General features: G+C 44.2%; 1 protein-coding gene across 2 annotated transcripts; it reads right to left on the reverse strand.

The window, feature by feature from the left end:
• Nucleotides 1-1,022: 1,022 nt before the first annotated feature.
• Nucleotides 1,023-21,556, reverse strand: LOC132406326 (RING finger protein 11-like). 2 transcript variants are annotated; one of them, XM_059991845.1, is made up of 3 exons: nucleotides 14,397-14,552; nucleotides 8,980-9,149; nucleotides 1,023-5,950 (listed from the first exon to the last, which is right to left on the reverse strand). In XM_059991845.1, the coding sequence occupies exons 1-3, from the start codon at nucleotides 14,538-14,540 to the stop codon at nucleotides 5,779-5,781; spliced, it is 486 nt and encodes a 161-aa protein (XP_059847828.1). In that variant the 5' UTR covers nucleotides 14,541-14,552; the 3' UTR covers nucleotides 1,023-5,778. The 2 variants fall into 2 exon arrangements, with proteins under 2 accessions (XP_059847828.1, XP_059847827.1); XM_059991844.1 differs by lacking the exon at nucleotides 14,397-14,552 and adding an exon at nucleotides 21,274-21,556 and having other exon boundaries at nucleotides 1,031-5,950.
• Between the last annotated feature and the right edge of the window lie 2,495 nt (nucleotides 21,557-24,051).

Genomic DNA, 24,051 nt, shown 5'->3' on the forward strand with positions numbered 1-24,051 from the left:
ACAGGTACTTTATTCATTGAAAGTGGAATGACAAGTAGATAGGGTCATAAAGAAAGCTTTTGGCACTCAATGTATTGAGTACAGAAGATGGGATGTTATGTTCAAGTTGTATAAAATGTTGGTGAGGCCTAATTTGGTGTATTGTGTGCAGTTGAGGTCGCACAATACAGGAAAAATGTAAACAAGATTGAATAAGTTAGGATTGTGTTTAGCATGTCAAAGATTGAGAAGATTTGATAGAGGTACTGTATACAAAATTGAGGGGTATAGTTAGGGCAAATGCAAGTGGCCACTGGAGGTCATGGGTTAGGGATATGAATATGGATGGCTATGTCAATGGGAGTAAGGCAGCTTAAATTGATTTACCATTGACTAGATGGGCCACAGGACCTGTTTCTGTGCTGTACTTTGACTGAGAGGTCAGCCAGGCTAGAACTTTATTTTCTGGAGTAAAGGAGAATGAGAGGTGACCTCAATTTATAAAATCATGAAGGGTATGGATATAGTGGAGAGTCAGTCTTTTCTCCAGGGTTGGTAAGTTCAAAACTAGACCAAAAGACAAGATTTTTAAAAGGTAATTTTTCCTGGTGCTCTACATTTAAATGTAATAAGCTGCAAGAACAGTGGTTGAGTGGGATACAATTGAAACATTTAGGATGAATTTGGGTGTGGACATAGAAGGGAAGGACTTGGAGGGTGCTGTGGTTGGTGTAGACTAGATGGGTAGAAGTGCTTATTGTTTTGGAGCTTTTACTGTTTACATTACTATTTAATTGGAGAGTGTCTTTTTCTTGCTGACACGGCTTTGTTCCACTTTAGTTCTCACACCCTCCCATTCCTTTACACTCTCGTTTTGCTGCTCCTCTATAAGCCAGTGGTTTGGGGACAGACCTTTCTGTCCTTGCCACAGGTCTAACAAACATCTCCAAGGAGCAGTAACAGGCATCCAGACTACCTCACCAATAAAACCATGGATACAAATCAGCCTGTAGGTTTCTTTATTTTTTAAAAATAGACATGTTTTACATCATTTATGTAGCCAGCAGCAACTGGCTATACACAAACCAAAGGACAGGCCTAGACTACACCCTTGTGAAACACGTCTTACTCTGTTTGGGTTTTAAAGTGACTATGTTTGAGGTCTGAAGACTTTAAAATGGTGGTGGGGATCCTGGTGGTGCAGCAGATATGGAAGAACCACCACTCAGCAGGATAACCTCTAAAGTGTGCAGCCTATGAGAGTTGTGCAGATGAAAGATCTTCAGCATGGCTGAAGGAACTGATAATACATGGGAAGTTAAGTGTAAATTAAACTGCCAATATAATGCACTGACAAGTTGCAGGAGTAAAAGGAAAGATTCCAGTACAGCACTATTTCAATTATCTATATTTCTTGACTTGTACTTCCAACTGGATGTTCAAGTTTATCTCTACATATCCACAATTACACCTCTGACTAGAGGATACCAGCTTACATCGGCTAAGATTATCATCCAAAATTTTCAAAAAGTGCAGTTGATACTGGTTTTCTTTATAGATTGGGTTGGCTATTCTTCCCCTGTCAGATAGTGATGACCTTCTGAACACTAGGCTGTCCATCAACATAGACTCTAATCTCATTGCGATTCCACAACCTGTTGGCGGGGAACCCTAGCCACACTGAAATAGGTCTCCTAACCCTGTCACAATTAATTTCATATATACATTATATATATAATGAAGTTGATCCTTGATCATTTTCATTATAAACTTCCCCATCCAATAAAGTAATGCTAAAATTCCTTGCCATTTGTGTTCCTGCCTAGGCCATTTGCTTTCAACGTGCAGTCCCAGCACTGCCATTTCCCAAACAGTAGTCCATCTGATAGTGGAAGCTGTTAATGCCAAGTCTACATGTAACAGTCCAAGATCTGTGATGTTATAGACCAAGTCCCCATGATCAGTAAGGGACACTGGCAGAAAACATAGTTCAGAGCCCTATTCAAAGTCACACTTTCCCCCATTCAAAAACCCCGTTTCCAACATAATTGAACATTTGTCATTTCTAAGAGCATGGAACAAGTTTACGTGGACATACTTTCTACACACATTATTGCAGTTTCTGCATATGCATTCCTTTCTATCAGAGAATGTGCAAGTTTACATTAAATCCACACCCAAATAGAGTATCATATTAACTCACCAAAGCTTCATGTTCCATCAATGGAATTAACTCAAATCCATTTCAGGAACAGCACCAGGGCATCACAGATGCAAAAAGCAAGTCACCAACACTTGCTCTATACAGCAGGGTGGAATCCCACAGACATTTCAGCCAAAGGGTTCTGAGGCAGCATAAGGGCTAACAGGCACTTCTGAAGTTCCACCTGATGTTGTCAGGTAAAAGCACCAGCTGGTATGGGAACAGAGACCAGGCATCACCAGCTTGAGCAAGAGGGTATTTGAGGGGAGTCTGCTACAGGAAGGTGGAAGTGAACTGGGAATAGATGTTAGACTGACGCCCTACACCTGTGGTCGAACAAGAGACCCACTGTAAAACTCTGGGGTGAAACAACTGCAGTCACCAAGTGGAACCAAACCCTGTCTAAATCATTTCTAAGAGGAAAACCAAGAGATCCCTGGTAAAACCAAAATTCGTTACTACTCCGACTTGTCAACAACAAAATCAAAAATAAAAGCTCAACAACTGAGTGTCCTGGGTGCAATGACACCATCTTATGTTAGATTATTTTAACTTTTTGCATTAACACCTTACCTAGAAACAGGAGAATTTTATACAAATGCACATTTAACAGTAAATCTGACCACATTCAGGTATCACTTGTCGCTTGCTCAGAGAGACACGAGCTTCAGGCCCTAGGATAGTCACTATCAACTGATCTGAAACACACAGAACCTTCCAGAATTCTCCGTCAGTCTCCAGGAATTAAAACTGAACTTCTTGGCAACTTTCACACCCCAGGTGAAAAAAAACATGAGCATGTGAAAAACAAAGCCATTCTTTGAACACTTTCTGTACAGTGTTGGAAGAATTGGTGATGTTGGCCAAGGGTTAACCAGCAATGCACCCAAATTATTGGCCACGTGACAGCAGGGCTCAGAGAGAATAGGCAGGAGTCCGGGCCTGGAATGTATCCATACAGAGTTGGCATCTACCCACAAGGAAAAGCAGTAATAAACAGAATTGATCAACACTTAAGGATTCATAACCAAACCATGCCCAGTGAATCCTTGCTTTAAGGTACATGGCTACTTATGACTGCCAGATAGCAGGCTTCCCTCACGGGCCAGCTTAACACCCTTTGGGAGAGAAAACATCCATGCAAAGGGCAGCACACTCACAGCTGCCACTGACAGAATGGTGTAGCAGTCTAGATATATAGAAATAGTTTAAAACCTTTATGTGATTTACTGAAACCATTTCCCTTACATGAGGGAGAACAGGAGAGGGGACATTTACCATCTCAGTGGAAGAAGCTGGTTATTTGATGAATTAGTCTTCCTGCACTTGTCACCTTCAGTACTAATATTCACATTTACTGTTAGTTAATGAGTACCAAGATTTTTTTAAAAATCCTACATTAGCTTGAGATCCCTGGAGTGTACAAGCGCTATAAATTGGGCAAATCTCAGAGCTTGCAGATAACTGTGGTGTTCCATGTGTCTACAGGCCAATGGGAGGTTTCTCCCAGGTCTCCAGTGTTAGAATCCAACCCAGAGTCATCCAAGCATACCAATGCAACTCAGAACCCTTTTCCCCACTGTGGTCGGAAGCACCCAGAGCCTGTTGGTCAAGATTAGGGGCAGATGCAACTGAAAAACACATTCCTACTCAGCACAGTCCGCAACGTGGTACAAGGCAAAGCACAGCTTACATATTCGAATCTTTCCATCATGTTTCAAACAACTTGTCCCATTCTTGCAGTTAAGAGTTCTCAGCATTCAGGCAAGAAAGCCTAAGCTGGATCCTAACCCCTGAGGAACATGGGTAGGCTGCAGTAGTGGGCTCTGAAGCCTTGGGCAAGAGGGCTACTATTAATTCACTTAACTGGTGGATAGGTGAGCGGCAGCTGGACACGGGAATGCCACGTGGCACCCAAACCCAGAAACAAGGCCACCCATACAACACTACTATGCTTAAATCACAGAACTCCCAACCCAAAAGCAGCAACTTCTCCCACTCCAGCACTGTGGACAAGGCGAATGCATGCTTGACAACACAGGTGTACAGACAGTTTGAGCTGCGCCTGTGTTTCCACCAAAATAACCCCAGGAAATTAGTCATCCCCTACATGCTCTTCCATTTTACCTGGTCAAAGGTCAGGGACTTCCATGGGTCAGTGAAGTAACACCTGGAAGGAGGTCAATCCCTTGCTGGACAGAACACGGAATGGACGAACCATTAGAAGATCTGGTGTGATGTGTGTCCACAGTCTGGGTAGCAGAGCAGAATGAACACTGTACTTCTCAGTGTTAGCAATGCTTGCCTGGCAGAACATGCTGGTTGGTTTACTAATGAATTGGGAGGATTCTGCAGTCAGCATTTGGTGAAACATTTTGGTGCTTTAAGGTGCTAGTAATCCATGGTTCCAAAGCACAAGTTGTGTGGAGATCACTACAGCCTGGTCAACAACAAGCCTGGTGCTCAAAATCTCCTCTCCTCAGCTCGAGAGGGAGGGGTAGGTAGAGAGTGTGTGTTTGTGTGCACGTGCGTGTGTTAGTTACACTGCATCAATACCTTTCGCCAAGGCGTACCTCTCAACATTGGGAGAGATCCACATATTTGAGTGCCGTAGTCAGAGGATTGGCTGTGTGGCCAGGCCAGGTTGGTGAGAATGTTTAGTGAGGAGACATTCTCTCACGGACTGTGCTGAATGGGCTCACACTAATTCCAAGCTCTCCTCCAGGCGTATACAGAAACATCATCTGTGTACTGCAGTTCAAGGCTGGAGTAGAGACAATGGAGATTCATGTGTTTCCCATTTGTCTGGAGGCTAGCTCCATCTCAACAGCTGAAGTGTAGCCACACAGAGAAATGGCAATAACGCACCTTCCCGGTGCAGAAGTCCCAAGACAGCACGTCATCATAGACAGCACACCCTAGCCACATGTGACCACATCCCGAGTCTGAAAAAGATATAATCCCACCGACATCAAGGTTCAGTGCCTCTCCATTCAAATGATTCTTCAACTCCACACCTTGAGTGGAATCATCCAACTCCTCAGACAGGGTTATTCAGGTGCCTCCTGTCTAAACTCAGCCCAAAGCCAATCACAACTGGGAGCAGCCTCCAAGGGAAGGACATCGTGGCAACTGCCCCCCACCCCATGCCTGTGTGACAACAGGAGGAAAATTTCCTCTAAAAGACACATAGTACAAAGTTGCTGCTTTGTCCCAGAGCAAGCAAGGGCAATCAACATGAAGGCCATCAAAACAGAATGTGCAAAGGAAAGCTAAAAAACCAAACACCTTTGAGCTGTTCAAGCATAGCCTTCGCTATGGTTTTAATCACCTCCCTTTTTGCTGGTCAGTATTAAGTAGAACATCTGGCCAAAAGGCGGCATTGTCAACTAGGCAGATGCACTGTCTGGTATAAACAAAAGCTATGGTTGATTTTTGGCATGGGATGGGGGGGATGGGTAAGAGACAAGAGGAGAATTCTTTGCTCCAAATGAGTTCAATGTTTCCCCCATTTCACTCCCTCCCCCCAGCCCTTTTTTTCTCCTTTTCTTTTGGTGGCACAACATTCAAACTGCAGTGAGGTTCAGCAAGTCAGGTCAGTTGGTCTTGTAGGAAGAGAGCAAGGCAGCATCCACAGGCTCCATACATGACGGGCAAGTGAAGGACCTCATGAGCCACTCATCGATGCATTCCATGTGGTAGATGTGCATACACGGCAGGAACCGGATCGGGTCACCATACTCAAAGTCCATCATACAGATCACACACCTGGGAGGACAAACAGCATACCAAAATTATTTAACTAGCAGTTTGGCATGGACTAGATAGGTCAAAGGGCCTACTTCCATGTTGTAATACTCTGTGACTTCAGCATATAAATGGGACAACAGAGAACAGATGGCTGGTGTACATAAATGCTTGCTGTTCAACAGGGAACAAACCAAATTATGTGCTTTAAAAGCAGAGGCACAGGGTAGAAAGTTGGAAAACAGCGATTAGACCTCTGCTGGTGGTATGGACCGTGTAGCTCTGAGCACTGTGAGGAGGAGAATGACTGAAGATCTACTACACCTCCCCCATTGAGGAGAGTTCAGTTATCCTCATTCTGCAGAAAAGAAAAACTCTGAGGGCAAGCCAAGAATTAAGTGTGGAGACCCTGTGACCACCAGCAGGATGGTCAGCATCTCTGGGATACAAGGTTAAAGTTGTTAGTGAAACAGGGATTTAGAGACATTTGTACTTTGAGAATTAACCCAGTGTGACCTGGAACAACAACAGCAGCGGGGATAGACCCCTGACTCCCTTCTCTTGTACCTCTCCTGTGTTTCCAAATTAATTATATCTTCTTCGGTGAGGACATAGTATATTAATTTCCCCCAATTCCTTCCTGCTCAACATAATTTTCCAACTCCTGTCTGTAGGGGACCCACAGGAACTCTGGCTAAGCCCTTCCTTGGTAAACTTTAAGAAACCTTTAACAACTGGCTGCAAAGTCTCTCATTACATCAATGTTCTACCTTTCCTTTACCAATGCTGAAAGATTATATCATGGGAAGACGATTAAAAAGCAGACATCAAGTGGATAGCCAGACAGGATAGAAATGGCTAACATGAGGGGGCATAATTTTAAGGTGATTGGAGGAAAGTATGGGTGCATGCCGGACATAAGTTTTTTTAAAACAGAGTGGTAGGTGTATGGAACACCTTGCCGGGGTGGTGGTAGAGGCAGATACATTAGACATTTAAGAGATACTCAGATATGGACTTGGATGACAGAAACATGGAGGGAAGGGTTTGATTGATCTTAGAGTAGGTTAAAAGGTCAGCACAACACAGTGGGCCAAAGTACTTGGACTCTGCTGTTTTATGCTCTAACCCAAAGTTCGGAGTCTGAGCTCATAGATCTAGATCAGGATAGGTACACAGAAGCCCCAACCAGATCGGGTAATGCTGTGTCATACTGGTCAGTGCTGCAGCCAGCTCAGTTGGTTGGTTGCTTTCCCAAACTTGGGAGGTATTTCTGTGGGTATCAGTTTTCTGTGTGCATGAGTACCACAAACAGGCAATAACAAGTGCTCACTGCAGAGACTGCGAGTGACACTGCAAGGCATGAATGTTCAGTGACTCAGGTCAGTTGTTGGACACAGTGTACTGCAAAAGCCTTGGGGTCAAGTCAGGTCACATCAGGGAATAGGTTAAAGCTGTTGAGATTCAGTGTGGCCGAGGCTGGACCAGGTTTAATTTTATATCTGACCACAATCTGGAACATGGAGAAGCCAATTCATAATTATCATTCCAAAGACAAACAGTACAGAAACAGGTCATTCAGCCCATCTGATATACCTTAGAAAAAATACCCATGTTCACCGATATCATTTTATCCTCCCCACATTCTCATCAACTGCCTCCAGATTCTAACTCTCACCCATGTACTAGGGGCCAGTTAACCCACCAACCCACATATAGTTTGGATGAGGGAGGAAACTAAAATATCCAGGATAAACCCATAAGGGAGAAAGAGGAAACTCCACACTGAAGCAGCAGACATGGGAGTTGAAAGCACATAAAAGTTCAAGTAAATTTATTATCAATGTTTATGTTTACCATATACCCCAAGATTAATATTTTTATTGCAGGCATTTACAGGAAAAATTACCTGCCACACTAGTTGATAGGGGTGATAAGAAAGCATATAATAGACAATAGACAATAGGTGCAGGAGTAAGCCATTTGGCCCTTCTAGCCAGCACCACCATTCACTGTGATCATGGCTGATCATACACAATCAGTACCCCATTCCTGCCCTCTCCCGATATCTCTTGAACCCGCTATCTATAAGAGCTCTAACTCTCTCTTGAAAGCATCCAGAGACTTGGCCTCCACTCATATGGTCTGTTAGTTGAGGAAATGAGTTCAAGAGCCACAGTGAAGTATTGCAACTCTATAAATTCTGGTCAGACTTGGAATATTGTGTTCAGTTCTGGTCACCTCATTACAGAAGGATGTGGGATCTTTAGAAAGGGTACAGAGAAGATTTACCAGGATTAGAGAGCATTTCTTGTGAAGATGGGTTGAGCAACCTAGGGCTTTTCTCTTTGGAGCAGTGGAGGATGAGAGGTAACTTGACAGAGGTGTACAAGATGATAAAGAGACACAAGCAATCCTGACATGGAAACAAACCGTTTCTTCTTCATTGTCAATGGACATTCCTCCTGACCTAATGGCCCAATGCTATGCTGAGGCAGTATAAAGACAACAGTGATTCACCAGCTTCTCAAAGGCAGCAAGAAATGCCTGCAGCCCAGAAACAAATTAAATTCAGGTAGCGGAGTGGTTAACACATTACAGTGCCAGCAACTAAGGTTCAATTCCCACCATCATCTGTAAAGAACTTGTACATTCTCCTCCTGACTGCATGTTTTAATATCATCCATCTACTTTGGTTTCTTCCATGGGTTAGTAGGTTACTTAGCCTCAAGGACCTGTTATTGTTCTGTATCTCTAAATAAATATAAATATGGTAGGTCATTGGGGGGTGAAAAGTGGAGAGGTTTGGTGACAGGTCATTAAGTATTAAATAAAAGTAACACCCTGCCAGTGAACCAATCATAACCCAGTAGTACCGTGATCGATGGTAGTTTGTTTAGTTAAAATTCCCAGAAACCACAGAACAATATAAACCCTGGGATCATGGTCTGAGTAATTTAACCACCAATCTGTCATTACCTGGACAGTCACTCTTTGTCCTCCCCTAGAATGCTCTGGGACAACAGTTTTTTAACCACCAGGATACTCACTCCTTGATCTTCTTGCTCTGGGCTTCCCTGCCTCTGTCAAAGCTGCCCTTGGGAAGGTGCTGGATTAGGCCAAGCCTCTGTGCTATTCGGATTTGTTCATCCTCTGTCAGCTGTGTTGCCAGGCGAGTTTGGCTCGGTGTTGGGTGATAAACTGGAACTCGTGGTTGCTCCTGAAACACGTGGAAATAATTTCTCGGGTAACCTGGAGTTTCACCCAACAACACACAAAAAGCTGAAGGAGCTCAGTAGGTCAGATAGCATCTATGGAGGGGAATAGACATCCGACATTTTGGATCGAGACCCTTCATCAGGACTCTCCATAGATGTAAATGTTTATTACCCTCCATAACTCCTGCCTCGTTCGCTGCTGATAGCTGGGAGTCAGTGTTGGGGTCGCTTCTTTTCACATTATGTATCAATGATCTAGATGATGGCATTGATGGCTTTGTTGCCAAGTTTGCAGATGATATGAAGATAGACAGGCAAGCAGTGTTGTGGAAGAGGGAGTCTGCAGAAGGACTTACGAGAGATATAGAGAATGGGCAAAAAAGGGAAATACAGTGTAGGGAAGTGTATAGTCATGCACTTTGGTAGATGGAATACATGTGTATTTTCTAAAGGGGAAGAAAATTCAGAGATCAGAGCTGCAAAGGTTCTTGGGGGTCTTCATGCAGAATTCCCTAAAGGTTAACTTGCAAGTTGAGTCAGTGGTAAGGAAGGCAATTGCAATGCTAGCATTCATTTTGAGAGGAACAGAATACAAAATCAAAAATGTAATCCTGAAGCTTTATTAAGCATTGGTCAGACTGCAACTGGAGTACCGTGAGCAGTTTTTGGCTCTATTTCCAAGAAAGGATGTGCTAGCATTGGAGAGGGTCTAGGCAAGGCTCACAAAAATTATCCTGGGAATGAAAGGATTAATGAATTAGGATTATTTGACGGTTCTGGGCCTGTACTCACTGTAGTTTAGAATAAAGGAGGATCTCATTGAAACCTATAAAATATTGAAAGGCCTATAGTAGGGAGTCTAGGATCAGCAGACAACCGCAGAATAGAGGGATGTCCCTTTAGAACAGCGATTAGAAGAAACTTCTTTAGCCAGAGGATGCTGACACTGTAGAATTCATTGCAACAGACGGCTGTAGAAGCCAAATTGTTAGTATATTTAGCAGAAGTTGATAGGCTCATGGAGCAAAATATCATTAAGGTATCACACCAAATAGCAAACTCAGAAGCCAACATCAATTAGCAGAGTTATCAAGACTTTAGCAACTAAACAATGAATATCATTAAGCTAGAGTGTCAAATACAAGTATGGTAAGCAGCCTTTAATGTTATTGTGGTACAAACAGAAATATTAGGAACACTTAAGAAACTCTTAGATAGGTGCATGGATGGTAGAAAAGCAAAGCAATATGTGGGAGGGAAGGGTTCGACTGATCTTGATCAGCACAGCAACATGGGCCAGAGGGCTGTTCTGTTCATTGTCACATACTTCCACATCAGCATGGTATGTAACTTGCAGGAAACCAAGTGCCCTTGATTTCTGATAGGTGGCGTGAATGGATCTGAAAGATGCTATAATGCGTTCAATGCATGGAATGGACCAGTACAGCAGAGGGACAAGCTCTTTGCCAATAACACCTATTTAAACTACTCTGTACCCCTCCCTTCCCTGCCAGTTCATGTCCCAGTCTAACTGTTTCTTAAATGGTGCATTTGTACCTGCTTCCACCATCACCCCTGGCAGCGCGTTCCAGCCACCCACCACTCCGTGTAAAAAACCCATCTCTGACATTCTGCTTTCACCATACACCTTATGCCTCTTCTTACTGGCAATTTCTGTCTTGAGGAAAAAGTCTCTCACTGCCCCCTCAATCTATGCCTCTTAGCATCTTGTACTCTCTCATCCTCCTTTGTTCCAAACAAAAAAACCCTAGCTCAGTCAACCTATCCTCAAGCAACATGTTCTCTGATCCAGGAAGCATCCTAGTAAATCTCCTCTGAACTCTCTCAAAAGCTCCCACATATTTCTTAAAATAAAACAACCAGCACTGAACACAATACTTCAAGTGTGGTCTAGCCAGTGTGTTACAGAGCTGTTATATGCAAAGTTACTTCAGAACCCTTGAACTCAATCCCAAACTAATGAAGGCCAATACACCATACACCTCAGGTACTCCATCAACTTGCACGGCAACTTTGAGTGATCTATTGACATGAATTCCAAGAACCCTCTGTTCTTCCACTGTTAAGAATCTTGTCCATTAAACCTGTATTCTGCCTTCAAGTTTGACCTTCAAAAGTGAATCACTTCAAACTTTTCTGGGTTGAACTCCATCTGCCACTTCTCTATCCAGCTCTGCATCCTGTCAATGTCCTTTCACAATATCCAGAACACCACCAACCTCTTCCACATTCAAGCCCTATATTTATTTATTTAAAAAATCACTAACAACCAAGGGTTCCACAACAGATCCCTGTGGAACACCACTGGTCACAGTTCTCCAAGCACAATACACTCCATTGACCACTCTCTGCCTTCTGTGTGCAAGCCAATTCTGAATCCACACAGCAAAGTTTCCCTGGATCTCATGCTTCCTGTCTTTCTGAATGATCCTACTATAAAGATCCTTGTCAAATGCCTAAATATAATCCATATACACCATATCTATCACTCTACCTTAATCAATTTGTTTTGTCACATCCTCAGAGTATTCAATCAGCCTTGTGAGGCACAACCTGCCCTCACAAAGCCATTTTGACTAATCAGACTCTGCTTCTCTAAGTGCTCATAAATCTTGGGTTATCCCTATTTACCACCCTCTGATCATCTGATACTATTCCTGTGGCCAGTGAGGACACAAAGATGATCACCAAAGGTGCACCAATTTCTTCCCTCACTTTCTGTAGTAACATCTGTTCCCAGGACTTATTTATCCTAGTGTTTTTCCTCTAGATCCAGCAAATCCCCCTTCTTAACATTGACATGTTCCAGTGTATGAGCTTGTTCCAGTTGTCCTCACATTTGTTAAAGTCCCTATTACTGGTGAATACTGAATCAAAGTATTTATTAAGGACCTTCCCTACCTCCTCCCACTCCAGGCATATTTTATCTTCTTTGCCTGATTGGTTTTACCCTCACTCTAGTCATCTTAGTATTCCTTTGCTGTGGACCCATGCACTTCCTGCAGAAGATCACTGATGGAGCTCTCCCACCCCAGACAGACAAGACGTTCAGGAAGGTGGTTACCATTCACTCTCCTCAGGGCGGCAAAAGCTGGCCCAGGAACACCCACTCCCAAAAAAAAATACACAAAAATACTTGACCACACAAGATCCTGCAGTTGCTGGAAATCCAAAAAACACATACACACACGCACACACAAAACAATGGCGGAACTCGTGTCAGGGAACATCTAAGGAAATGAATAAACAGTCCATGTTGTGGGCCAAGACTCTTCTTCAGGAAAAGGTGGGGGGGAGGGGAAACTAGAAGGTGAAAGATGAAACCAAGTGGTGAAGCCAAAGGTAAAGGGCAGGAGAGGAAGGAATCTGATAGGAGATGAGAGTAGAAAGAGAAAGGAAGTTAAAATTATATAGAAAGGGAAAGGAGGGAACCCAGGGGGAAGTGATTGGCAGGTGAGCCAAAGATGCTGTCTAGTTTACAGAAATTTTCCCAGTGGTAATCCAGATTGTCCAATTGCCCTCCCCTTAGATATTCTTTCTCCTTCAATTACTTTTTTAATTCCATGCTAACCCAACAAATCTAATAGCACCTTGTACCTTGATGCACACCTACTCTTCCAATGGATCATGTGCACACCTCTCACCAAAGTCCATTCACTTCCCCCAACCAGCCAACACCAGTTATATCTACAACTTCTCATCCAACTGGTTCAACCAAACCCTGCCCCGGTACATTTGGTCGGTCACTCATCGCCCATGGGCCAGTCGGCCCAGTCGCTCGGTCACTCCTCCCCCGTGGGCCATTTCGCCTAGTTGCTCAGTCACTCCTCCCCCATGGGCAGTTTGGCCCGGTCACTCGTCCCCCATGGGCCATTTCGCCCAGTTGCTCGGTCACTCGTCCCCCATGGGCCATTTCACCCAGTTGCTCGGTCACTCGTCCCCCATGGGCCATTTCGCCCAGTCACTCGGTCACTCATCCCCCGTGGGCCGTTTCGCCCAGTCGCTCGGTCACTCCTCCCCCATGGGCAGTTTGGCCCGGTCACTCGTCCCCCATGGGCCATTTCACCCAGTTGCTCGGTCACTCATCGCCCATGGGCCAGTCGGCCCAGTCGCTCGGTCACTCCTCCCCCGTGGGCCATTTCGCCCAGTTGCTCGGTCACTCCTCCCCCATGGGCAGTTTGGCCCGGTCACTCGTCCCCCATGGGCCATTTCACCCAGTTGCTCGGTCACTCATCCCCCATGGGCCGTTTTGCCCAGTCACTCGGTCACTCATCCCCCATGGGCCGTTTCGCCCAGTCGCTCGGTCACTCATCCCCCATGGGCCGTTTCGCCCAGTCGCTCGGTCACTCATCCCCCGTGGGCCGTTTCTCTCAGTCGTTCGGTCACTCATCCCCCATGGGCCGTTTCGCCCAGTCGCTCAGTTACTCGTCCCCCGTGGCCCAGTCGCTCAGTCACTTGTCCCCCGTGAGCTGTTCGGCCCAGTCGCTCGGTCACTCATCCCCCGTGGGCCATTTCACCCAGTCGCTTGGTCACTCATCCCCCGTGGCCCAGTCGCTCGGTCACTCGTCCCCCATGAGCCAGTTGGCCCATTTGGTCAGATATTCTTCCCCCGTGAGCCCAACATCTCTTCCCCCATGATTCAGTCACTCAAAAGCCAACCCCCAACCCAGTAGGCCCTGTCACTCATGCCCACAACAAAGTACACTCTGACTCTCATCCTGAGCACCCCTGAACCAGTACATCCAATCACTCATTCCCCCATGACCTGGTCAGTGCAATCATTCATCCCACATGACCCGGTATGAGTAGCCACTCAACATCCAGGTCCCGATATACCCAATAAATCATCCCTCTTCTGGTTTACCCATTTATGCTTCCCCATAACCCCTGTCATTCTCATGCTATGTCACCACATTCAATTATATACCCCGCCCCATCTGCTCATCCAATCACATGCCCACGTCCCATCAGCTCACCCAATCACATGCCCACACCCCATCAGCTCACCCTATCACATGCCCGCACCCCATCAGTTCACCCAATCACATGCCCACACCCCATCAGTTCACCCAATCACATGCCCACACCCCATCAATTCACCCAATCACATGCCCACACCCCATCAGCTCACCCAATCACATGCCTGCACCCCATCAGCTCACCCAATCACTTTGTCCCAAACTCCCACACCTGTGCCACCCAGCAGCACACCACTGTTTCTCACTTACAGCAGTTGGTTGTGTGTGAGCCCTTTTGTCTTTCTGCTCCTCCCAAATCCTGATCCTTTCTTTTCTACTTTCAGCCATGGTGTGCTGTTTTCCTGTCTCCCTGCAGCTTTTTCTGTCTCTCTCTTGTGTGCATGTGGTGTACATTAAATTCTCTGTCCTGGTCTAGCTTTACTGCCTTGCCTTTTGGTCTTCTAAAGCCTGCTGCATTCAAACACGGATCGCTCCTTTCTGGAAAAGAAAATCCACAAAGAGTTCAACAATAGGAATACCTGTATCTTCACACAAACAAAATCTGATGAACAACATCAGGGCCCACAGTAGTGTAGCGGTTAGCACAACACTATTAAAGCTCAGGGCATTCTGGAGTTCGGAATTCAATCCAGCACTGCTCTGTACATTTTCCCCATGGAATATATGGGTCTTCCCCTGGGTGCTCCATTTTCTCCCACAGGCCAAAAAAATATCAGGTAGGTTAATTAATCATTGTAAATTGTCCTGTAATTAAGTTTGGGTTAATTGGGGTTGTGGCCCTTCGGCATGGCTCGAAGGGCCTACTCCACAGTTTTGCTAAATAAATTCCCTTATTAACTGTGTTTATACAGTAAAGTCTTTCTCCCAGCAGAGCACTACATCTATGTTAAGGGTTATATATCCATCCTCAACCCAGAACTGCTTCCCTAGGTCTGTTTATAGCCCAATGCTTTCTTGTGGTTAAACATTTATTTATATCTTCCTGATCTATACTTGCAGTTCTTCATCTATTTACAAAGGTCACTCCAATATCCATGAAATACATCAAGCTGTTTCACCATGCCTCAAAACCTCTTTTTATGGTCTGTCTGGCCACTTCAGGTTGATTAAGTGGCCACTTTGTGTTCCCAAGCTGAAAAAAAACAAGAAATACTATAGAGATCACCTTTGAAAGGGAATCCTATTGGAGCCAAATGGTTGTTCTCTCTTCTTACAGGGATGGACTACAGAAACAGCCTTGACTGGCACTGGCGCTCTCCATCCCATTCCTGGAAATGTTAAGCCTGTGGTTGCAAGACCAGCCACAGCAAACACCAGTTCAATAATAATGCTACAGAAATTCACATCATTACAGACCCAGGAGAAAAGTACATGGGCTTTTCTCTTTGGACCTAAGAATGAGAGGTGTACAAGATGATAAGGGGCATAGATTGAGTGGACAGCCGGAGACTTTTGTCCAGGGCAGAAATGGCTAATACGAGGGGCCATATAAGGTGACTCGAGAAAAATACAAGGGTGATGTCAGAGGAAGGTTTCTTTCCCCCACAAAGAGAGGTGGGTGCATGGGAATGCATTGCAAGAGGTGGTGATAGAGGCATATACATTAGGGACATTTAATTAAACTTAAATAGGCACAAATGAAGGGCCATGTAGGAGCAAAGAGTTAAGACTGATTGTAGAGCAGGTTAAAAGGTTGGCACATTGTGGGCTGAAGGACCTGTATTGTTCTATGAACGTGGTGACAAGTTTTAGCAAATTATAATTTTAATAACCCCTCACATGGTATCCAAAAGTCCAAATACATCTAACAGACTTGATACAAATGATTTTACTTTCATGAATCCACACAGACTCTGCCCAGTTCTACAATTATTTTGCAACTGCCCAAACAATTGTTTTGCACCAGACGACTCTATAGAGTTACTCTGTCCAAGGTAATCCTAACCTCACTGCATCATTAAATATTAAGCCAGTGAAACTAAGATGTGTAGGTGACAGACTCGAGGCCAATGACCTTCCCACACATTTTTATGAGGCTGTTAGCATTAAGAGTTCACATTGATAATGGAATCAAGACCAGACCATTGGCACAGAAACATGCCCAATTCATCCATGCTGACCATGATTCCTATCTAGGAGGCACACTGGACAATGTTCTTCATTGTTGCAAACAACACATATCACTGCATATTTCAATGTGCATGTGACAAATACAGCTAATCTTAATCTTGATCCCATCTGCCTGTATCAGGTCCAAATCGCTTTGCAAATCCAAGCACCTGTCCCAAACACATTTTAAATGTAATTTTATCAGCAGCTTATTTGAAATGTTCACCAACCTCTGTGTGAAAAACCTGCCTTAAGTCTCCTTTGAATTTCTCCCTTCTCACCTCAAACCTAGAATATTGTGTGCAGTTTTGGTCCCCTAATCTGAGGAAAGACATTCTTGCCATAGAGGGAGTACAGAGAAGGTTCACCAGATTGATTCCTGGGATGGCAGGACTTTCATATGAAGAAAGACTGAATCGACTAGGCTTATACTCACTGGAATTCAGAAGATTGAGGGGGGATCTTACTGAAACGTATAAAATTCTAAAGGGATTGGACAGGCTAGATGCAGGAAGATTGTTTCCAATGTTGGGGAAGTCCAGAACGAGGGGTCGCAGTTTAAGGATAAAGGGGAAGCCTTTTAGGACTGAGATGAGGAAAAATTTCTTCACACAAAGAGTGGTGAATCTGTGGAACTCTCTGCCACAGGAAACAGTTGAGGCCGGTTCATTGGCTATATTTAAGAGGAAGTTAGATATGGTCCTTGTGGCTAGAGGGATCAGGGGGTATGGAGAGAAAGCAGGTACAGGGTTCTGAGTTGGATGATTAGCCATGATCATACTGAATGACAGTGCAGGTTTGAAGGGCCAAATGGCCTACTCCTGCACCTATTTTCTATGTTTCTAACCTGTGCCTACAGCTCTCCACTCCCCCACCCCAGGGAAAAGAATCTGATCACCTATCTCATCTGTGCATCTCATTGTTTTATCAACCTCTACAAGGTCAGCTCATGCATTCCAGTGAGAATACATGAATACAGTTTATTTCACCTTATACCTACAACCTTCCAGTCCAGGCCACATCTTGATCAATCTCTCCTGCATGCTTTCTGCTGCTACCACTGTATGACCAGAACTGTACAACACACATCACAAATGGCTCCTCCACCAAATACTACTGTCTTTTTTACTACAGTCTCCACCCATGTCAACTTGCACTCAGAGGTCTCTATAAATCTACACTTCTAAGGTCCTTTCATTTATTGTCCTGCATATAACTCCTCATGCCTCCTTTGCCATTAAACTGCTCAAACAATTCCATTGCACAACATGAATCTGGAGATATTCTGTCCTAGGTAATCCTAACCCGACTGTGTCATACGTTAAGGCGGTAGAAATAACTAAGGCACATAGGTGGTTTGACACATACTATAGTTGGTTCGACCTGCACAACTTTCTTCATCCCAATCCCCATCTTTAATTTACTCTGTGAACCAGTCTCCACAGGCCTCTGAGGCAGGTAACTTCTCATCGCAGTCCTGAATGGCCATTCCCTTAATTTAAGACTCCAGTTCAATGCATCACCACCACACTTGCCTGGATTTTATACATTATACATTTCAGTGAGATCACTTTTCATTCTTCTAAGCTCTTCCTTCTAACCAATCCTTCTTTGTTTTGCAAACTCAGGCAACCATGTTCAGAATGTTACACTTTCAGATAAGGAGACCAGGCCTGCAGGTAATGTTACAGATATAGTTCACTGGGGCTCCATACATAAATCTGATTGGTCAAGTGTATTTTTGTTTTTCATCTATTCCATGATACCACAGATCACCATCTCTTTTATTTCACATGAACAATGTGCATCCAGCCAGTCTTGAATTTGCAAACAGGATTTCATAAAGCAGATCCTGATGTCCTCTAGCTGTACCCGCCTTAACACTTGCAAGGGCCGATACAGAATTGCTACATATCACAATATTATTACAATCAACCTGCTCACTCCATTCTAGTGCTAACAATATGGCAAACATTTCAAATGCATAAACACTCAAGCAATCCGGCATTCTCTTGCTAATTTCCACTTGATATCTATCAATATTTATCTTGATAAGTATCACATTCATGTGGGTTCTAGTACAGTTGGGTATTATGGGAAATGAGACAGATAAACTGGCAAAAGCAGCAGTCAAAAAAGGACCTGTAGAGGTCAATATTAAACTATCACAATCAGGGGAAGAGCACACTGTGCAGAAGGATAAATCAACAGTGGCAGCAGCATTGGGATAGAGCAATAAAAGGAAGTCATTTATATTCACTTCAGAACAGAGTAGATATGGGAAGGAGTAGGGGAGTAAAGTGGAAGGAGCAAGAAATTATAAGCAGACTGAGAATTCGGCACAGCAATCTTAATGGTACTCTGGCCATCATAAATAAACATCCGACAGTTTTTTGCGATCTATGTCAGGAGACTGAAACAGTAGAGCATATCCTTATTTCATGCAGGAAATTTGCACAGGAAAGACAACAAATGCTACAACAATTATGCAAAATAGGATTGGTAGAGAACAGTGTTAAAGGTTTATGGGAATGTGGGGAGAGTGATCAGGGGAGGAAATGGTTGTTCAGTTTTTTAAGGGCGACGGGACTGGAAAGGTGACTTTAGGCAATCAAGTGAATGGACAATGAGGGACAGTAAATCCTGAAGATGGCAGTAATGCAACAGTGTGGATGCCAACTGCGGTAAAAACTCAAGGAAGAAAAACAATGTGCTTTCTGCTGACTACATCCCCAAAACACTGACCTATGAACTATGCCCACCAACATTTCTGTGGAACATTTCCACTTCGCTAATGCACATCTTGAACCTGTAGAGGTATTTAAAAGGAATCAAGATAAACATGAAGGGACAAGGGAATAGATAATGTTGATGGAATAACAGAACAGGAAGAGCTTAATTTGGAGAACAAACCAGTAGGTCAAAGTTTCTACCATAATTTCTGGATTCCTCATATCAAGAATATTTCTGTCTCCAATCCAAATCCTTTTAATCACCTACTAAACTTCCTTCCTATGACACAAGTATGCTTAAATCACTACCTTAAAGCAACTCGACACCCATCGCGAACCACCAAGAAACAATAGCACAAGGCACATAGCAAAAATTTTTTTAAAAAGGTACTGTGTAAATATCTATGTGCCAACATCTGATACAGTCTTAAGCCTGAGACACATTAGCATTAGGAAAAATACTTCAAGATTGTGCAATTATCAGCACAATTCACCAGATGTTTTCAAGGTAGTTTATATATACACAGCAGCTCTCAATATAGCTGAACCATTATTATCTCAGAAATCACTCTTGCACTCAGTCCTAGCCATCTCCACTAATTCCATTTAGCCCCAAAATCATTACTGTTCAGCTGAACTCACTCCCTTCATTCAAGACTGCAGATCTCTGCAGGAATACCATGAGAAATGATGACATTGCAGACACCTATACGCCAGTGTGCTGAGATCCATGAGGTTTCCCTCACCCCCATGCATATTTTCAAGGATTCATTTCAATGGCTAAGTTCATTTTTTTTTTATCAACGTATACAACTCTTCTTCTCCAGATAGTCACAAAACCAAGAACTAACAGCAGCATAATCATCAACTCCCAAAACCCCCCTCCCAAACTAAAAAAAAACAAAAACAGAACAGGCACATTGACCCCCAAATCCCCCTCGCCTGCACACAAAAACAAGAAAGATTGGGTGAAAGACACAATATAAAAAGTATAAGACTGAAAAAAAAAATTCCATTGTTAAGTCCATATCCAAAATGCAGAAAACCTGGGTAACATTCTCCAGGCACAGCAGCAGGCCTTTCCCTCTCTGTCAGTAGAGCAATTCCACCCCCCCCCCCCCAATCAAAAAGCTGACTCCCCTCTCCGGCAGCACAGCAATCCATCAGTGATCAAATAGCTGGCAGCTGACATTCTGTATTCACCTCAATATTTCAATCTCCCTCATCACTTTAATCAGCAAAATGGAGTTGAATCCTCTTATCATGTACAAATCTAACAAGTCACCTCTCATCCACCTTTGCGCCAAGTAGCCCGAGCTTGCTCAACTTATTTTCATAAGACGTACTCTCTAATGCAGACAGTATCCTGGTAAAACTCCTCTGCACCCTCTCTAAAGCTTCCACATCCGTTCTGTAATGAGGCAACTAGAACTAACACAGTACTCCAAGTGTGGTCTAACCAGAGTTTTACAGAGCTTCAACATTAACCAATTCAGGAAGTGTCAAATATTCACAATGGCTTGGGAGGAAAAAAAAGCACCTCCTCTTTACCTGAAATGGGCAACCCTTTAATTTCAGGATACTAACATAAAGAGATATCTACATTCATCCTGTCAAAAAAACCTAGGATCATACACTTTTGATCAAATCCAGCAAATATGAGCCAAACTTCACGTCTTTACTGTGACTTGGGGAGTTGCTGATGAAGCATATAGCAGACATACAAGTTCTTCACCTGGTGCTCTCAATTACTTTCCCAAACCTTTTGTGGTATTACAAATAACTGACTTATATTTTTGTACTTTAATCAGAATGTAGAAAATCTACAACTGTTGTCTTCAATAAATATTTGCATCTATGGTCTTTCTGCTGAGAGCTAACCACACATTATCATAGTATGACAGACAGTTTCTCCAACATTCAGCTTTCCCACCAACCTAATTCAGAGGCTTAAAATAATAAAAGGTGCAAGTGGCTGCTACACTGTCAGAGGCCCTGTCTGTCACAGATGCCTGAAAATCCAGGGTACTACTTCATATACGACAGTACCTAAATGTGGCTGTCGTTGAAGTCTTATAGCAGAGACACCGGCCTTCGGTCCACCACGTCCCTGCTGAACCTACACACTGATCCCTTTCACTTGGCCACTATCACGACATTTATTATGGGATCATGCTGTGCAGGCAGGTCCTGCGTGGCGACGGCGGTCTGGAAGTGAAAAGCCGAGGACCGGTCTGCACAGCATGTGTCCGGCGATATGCGAGTCTGTTCGACGGCACACCGACCTGCTCCGGTGGCGAGGCCGCCGGCGGCCTATGAAGGGCAGCCCCGGGCCGAGACCCAGGCCTGGCGGCTTCGCCGCCCGCTCCATCTCCGGCGTAACTCGCCGAGTCATTTAACAGCGAGACGTCGTCGCCCGTCTGCGACTTGAAACAGTTTCCCATCGTTAAATTGCCAAATAAGAGTTTTAATAATTAAAATTCCATTTAATGTCGGAACCGTGACAGAGCATCACCAGTTCGATACCGTGGGCGCGCAACCTGTCGACATCTTGCCCGTCCCTTTCGCACTAACCTGGTTCCCACTGGGCAAGGGCTCGGCTGATTGAAGGTACGAGTAACCATTCCCCGCCGCTCAATCGAAGAAAGCGACCAATCACAAGGCAGAGGGGTAGGTGGGTTCTGCGTCTTGTCTGATTGCCACCTGGACGGGGAGCTGGGGGGGGGGGAAGGGGGTTGACGTTGAATCGATGACGTCAGCGTAAATTGTGTTGAGTCGCGGGGCGGAACTTGTGCCTGTCGTGGGCGTTAACTGCAATACGTACTACTATTTCTAAATTTTCTTTACATAAGTTTTCTCAAAATATGTCAATTGGTTTGTAGATTTTGCCCAACACGAGCAGAGTACTGGAGGAACTCAGGAAGTCAGGCATCAGGATCATGAACAGTCGATGTTTCGGGCCGAGACTCCTCATCGGACTGGGGAGGAAGGGAGCAAAAGCCAGAATAGGGGGAGCGGTAGGAGTACAAACTCGGTCGGTGAGAGGCAAGGAGGATGACGTAAAGCTGGGGGGGGGGGGTTAGGTGGAAGAGGTAAAGGGCTAAACAAAAAGTAAACTTAACAGGAGAGTGGACCAACAGAGAAGTGGAAGGAAGACACAGGTGTACCACAAGGCTTTATGCTCAGCCCTTTGCTGTATTGGCATTACACTTATAACTGTGAGGCTAAGTACAGCTCCATTGACATACTTAAGTTTGCTGACAACACCACTGTTGTTGGCTGAATCAAAGGTAGTGACATAGAAACATAGAAAATAGGTGCAGGAGTAGGCCATTCGGTCCTTCGAGCCTGCACCGCCATTCAGTATGATCATGGCTGATCAACCAACTCAGAACCCTGTACCTGCTTTCTCTCAAATACCCCCTGATCCCTTTAGCCACAAGGGCCATAAATATAGTTTAATTCTTAATTCTTAATTAATTCCATAAATACACTTCCTCTTAGATATAGCCAATGAACTGGCCTCAACTGTTTCCTGTGGCAGAGAATTCCACAGATTCTCCACTCTCTGTGTGAAGAAGTTTTTCCTCATCTCGGTCCTGAAAGGCTTCCCCTTTATCCTTAAACTGCAACCCCTCGTTCTGGACTTCCCCAACATTGGAAACAATCTTCCTACATCTAGCCTGTCCTTTAGAATTTTATATGTTTTAGTAAGATTCCCCCCTCAATCTTCTGAACTCCAGTGAGTATAAGCCTAGTCGATCCAGTCTTTCTTCGTATGAAAGTCCTGCCATCCCAGGTATCAATCTGGTGAACCTTCTCTGTACTCCCTCTATGGCAAGAATGTCTTTCCTCAGATTAGGGGAACAAAACTGCACACAATATTCTAGGTGCGGTCTCACCAAGGCCTCGTACAACTGCAGTAGAACCTCCCTGCTCCTGTACTCAAATCCTTTTGCTATGAATGCCAACATACCATTTGCCTTTTTCACCGCCTGCTGTACCTGCATGCCCACCTTCAATGACTGGTGTACAATGACACCCAGGTCTCTTTGCATCTCCCCTTTTCCTAATCGGCCACCGTTCAGATAATAATCTGTTTTCCTGTTCTTGCAACCAAAGTGGATAACCTCACATTTATCCACATTAAATTGCATCTGCCATGAATTTGCCCACTCACCTAACCTATCCAAGTCATCCTGCATCCTCTTTGCATCCTCCTCACAGCTAACACCACCGCCCAGCTTCATGTCATCTGCAAACTTGGAGATGCTGCATTTAATTCCTCGTCTAAATCATTAATATATATTGTAAACAACTGGGGTCCCAGCACTGAGCCTTGCAGTACCCCACTAATCACTGCCTGCCATTCTAAAAAGGTCCTGTTTATTCCCACTCTTTGCTTCCTGTCTGCCAACCAATTCTCTATCCATATCAATACCATACCCCCAATACCGTGTGCTTTAAGTTTTCACACTAATCTCCTGTGTGGGACCTTGTCAAAAGCCTTTTGAAAATCTAAATATACCACAGCCACTGGCTCTCCCCTATCCACTCTACTAGTTACGTCTTCAAAAAATTCTATAAGATTCGTCAGACATGATTTTCCTTTCACAAGTGCATGCTGACTTTGTCCAATGATTTCACCTCTTTCCAAATGTGCTGTTATGACATCTTTGATAACCGACTCGAGCATTTTCCCCACCACCGATGTTTGACTATAATTCCCCGGTTTCTCTCTCCCTCCTTTTTTAAAAAGTGGGGTTACATTAGCCACCCTCCAATCCTCAGGAACTAATCCAGAATCTAAGGAGTTTTGAAAAATTATCACTAATACATCCACTATTTCTTGGGCTACTTCCTTAAGCACTCTGGGATGCAGACCATCTGGCCCTGGGGATTCATCTGCCTTTAATCCCTTCAATTTACCTAACACCACTTCCCTACTAATATGTATTTCCCTAAGTTCCTCCATCTCACTGGACCCTCGGTCCCTTACTATTTCTGGAAGATTATTTATGTCCTCCTTAGTGAAGACAGAACCAAAGTAGTTATTCAATTGG

This window comes from Hypanus sabinus, chromosome 16, assembly GCF_030144855.1.
Source record: "Hypanus sabinus isolate sHypSab1 chromosome 16, sHypSab1.hap1, whole genome shotgun sequence".
In the NCBI taxonomy this organism is placed as follows: Eukaryota; Metazoa; Chordata; class Chondrichthyes; order Myliobatiformes; family Dasyatidae; genus Hypanus; species Hypanus sabinus.

Excerpts from the sequence above, each read along its gene's own strand:
- LOC132406326 (XM_059991844.1), bottom strand. The coding sequence starts at position 21,432 with ATGGGAAACTGTTTCAAGTCGCAGACGGGCGACGACGTCTCGCTGTTA. Across the intron at positions 9,150-21,273 it reads CGGCCTCGCCACCGGAGCAG|GAGCAACCACGAGTTCCAGT; the intron begins GTCGGTGTGCCG and ends CACGTGTTTCAG. Across the intron at positions 5,951-8,979 it reads CAGAGCAAGAAGATCAAGGA|GTGTGTGATCTGTATGATGG; the intron begins GTGAGTATCCTG and ends TTGTCCTCCCAG.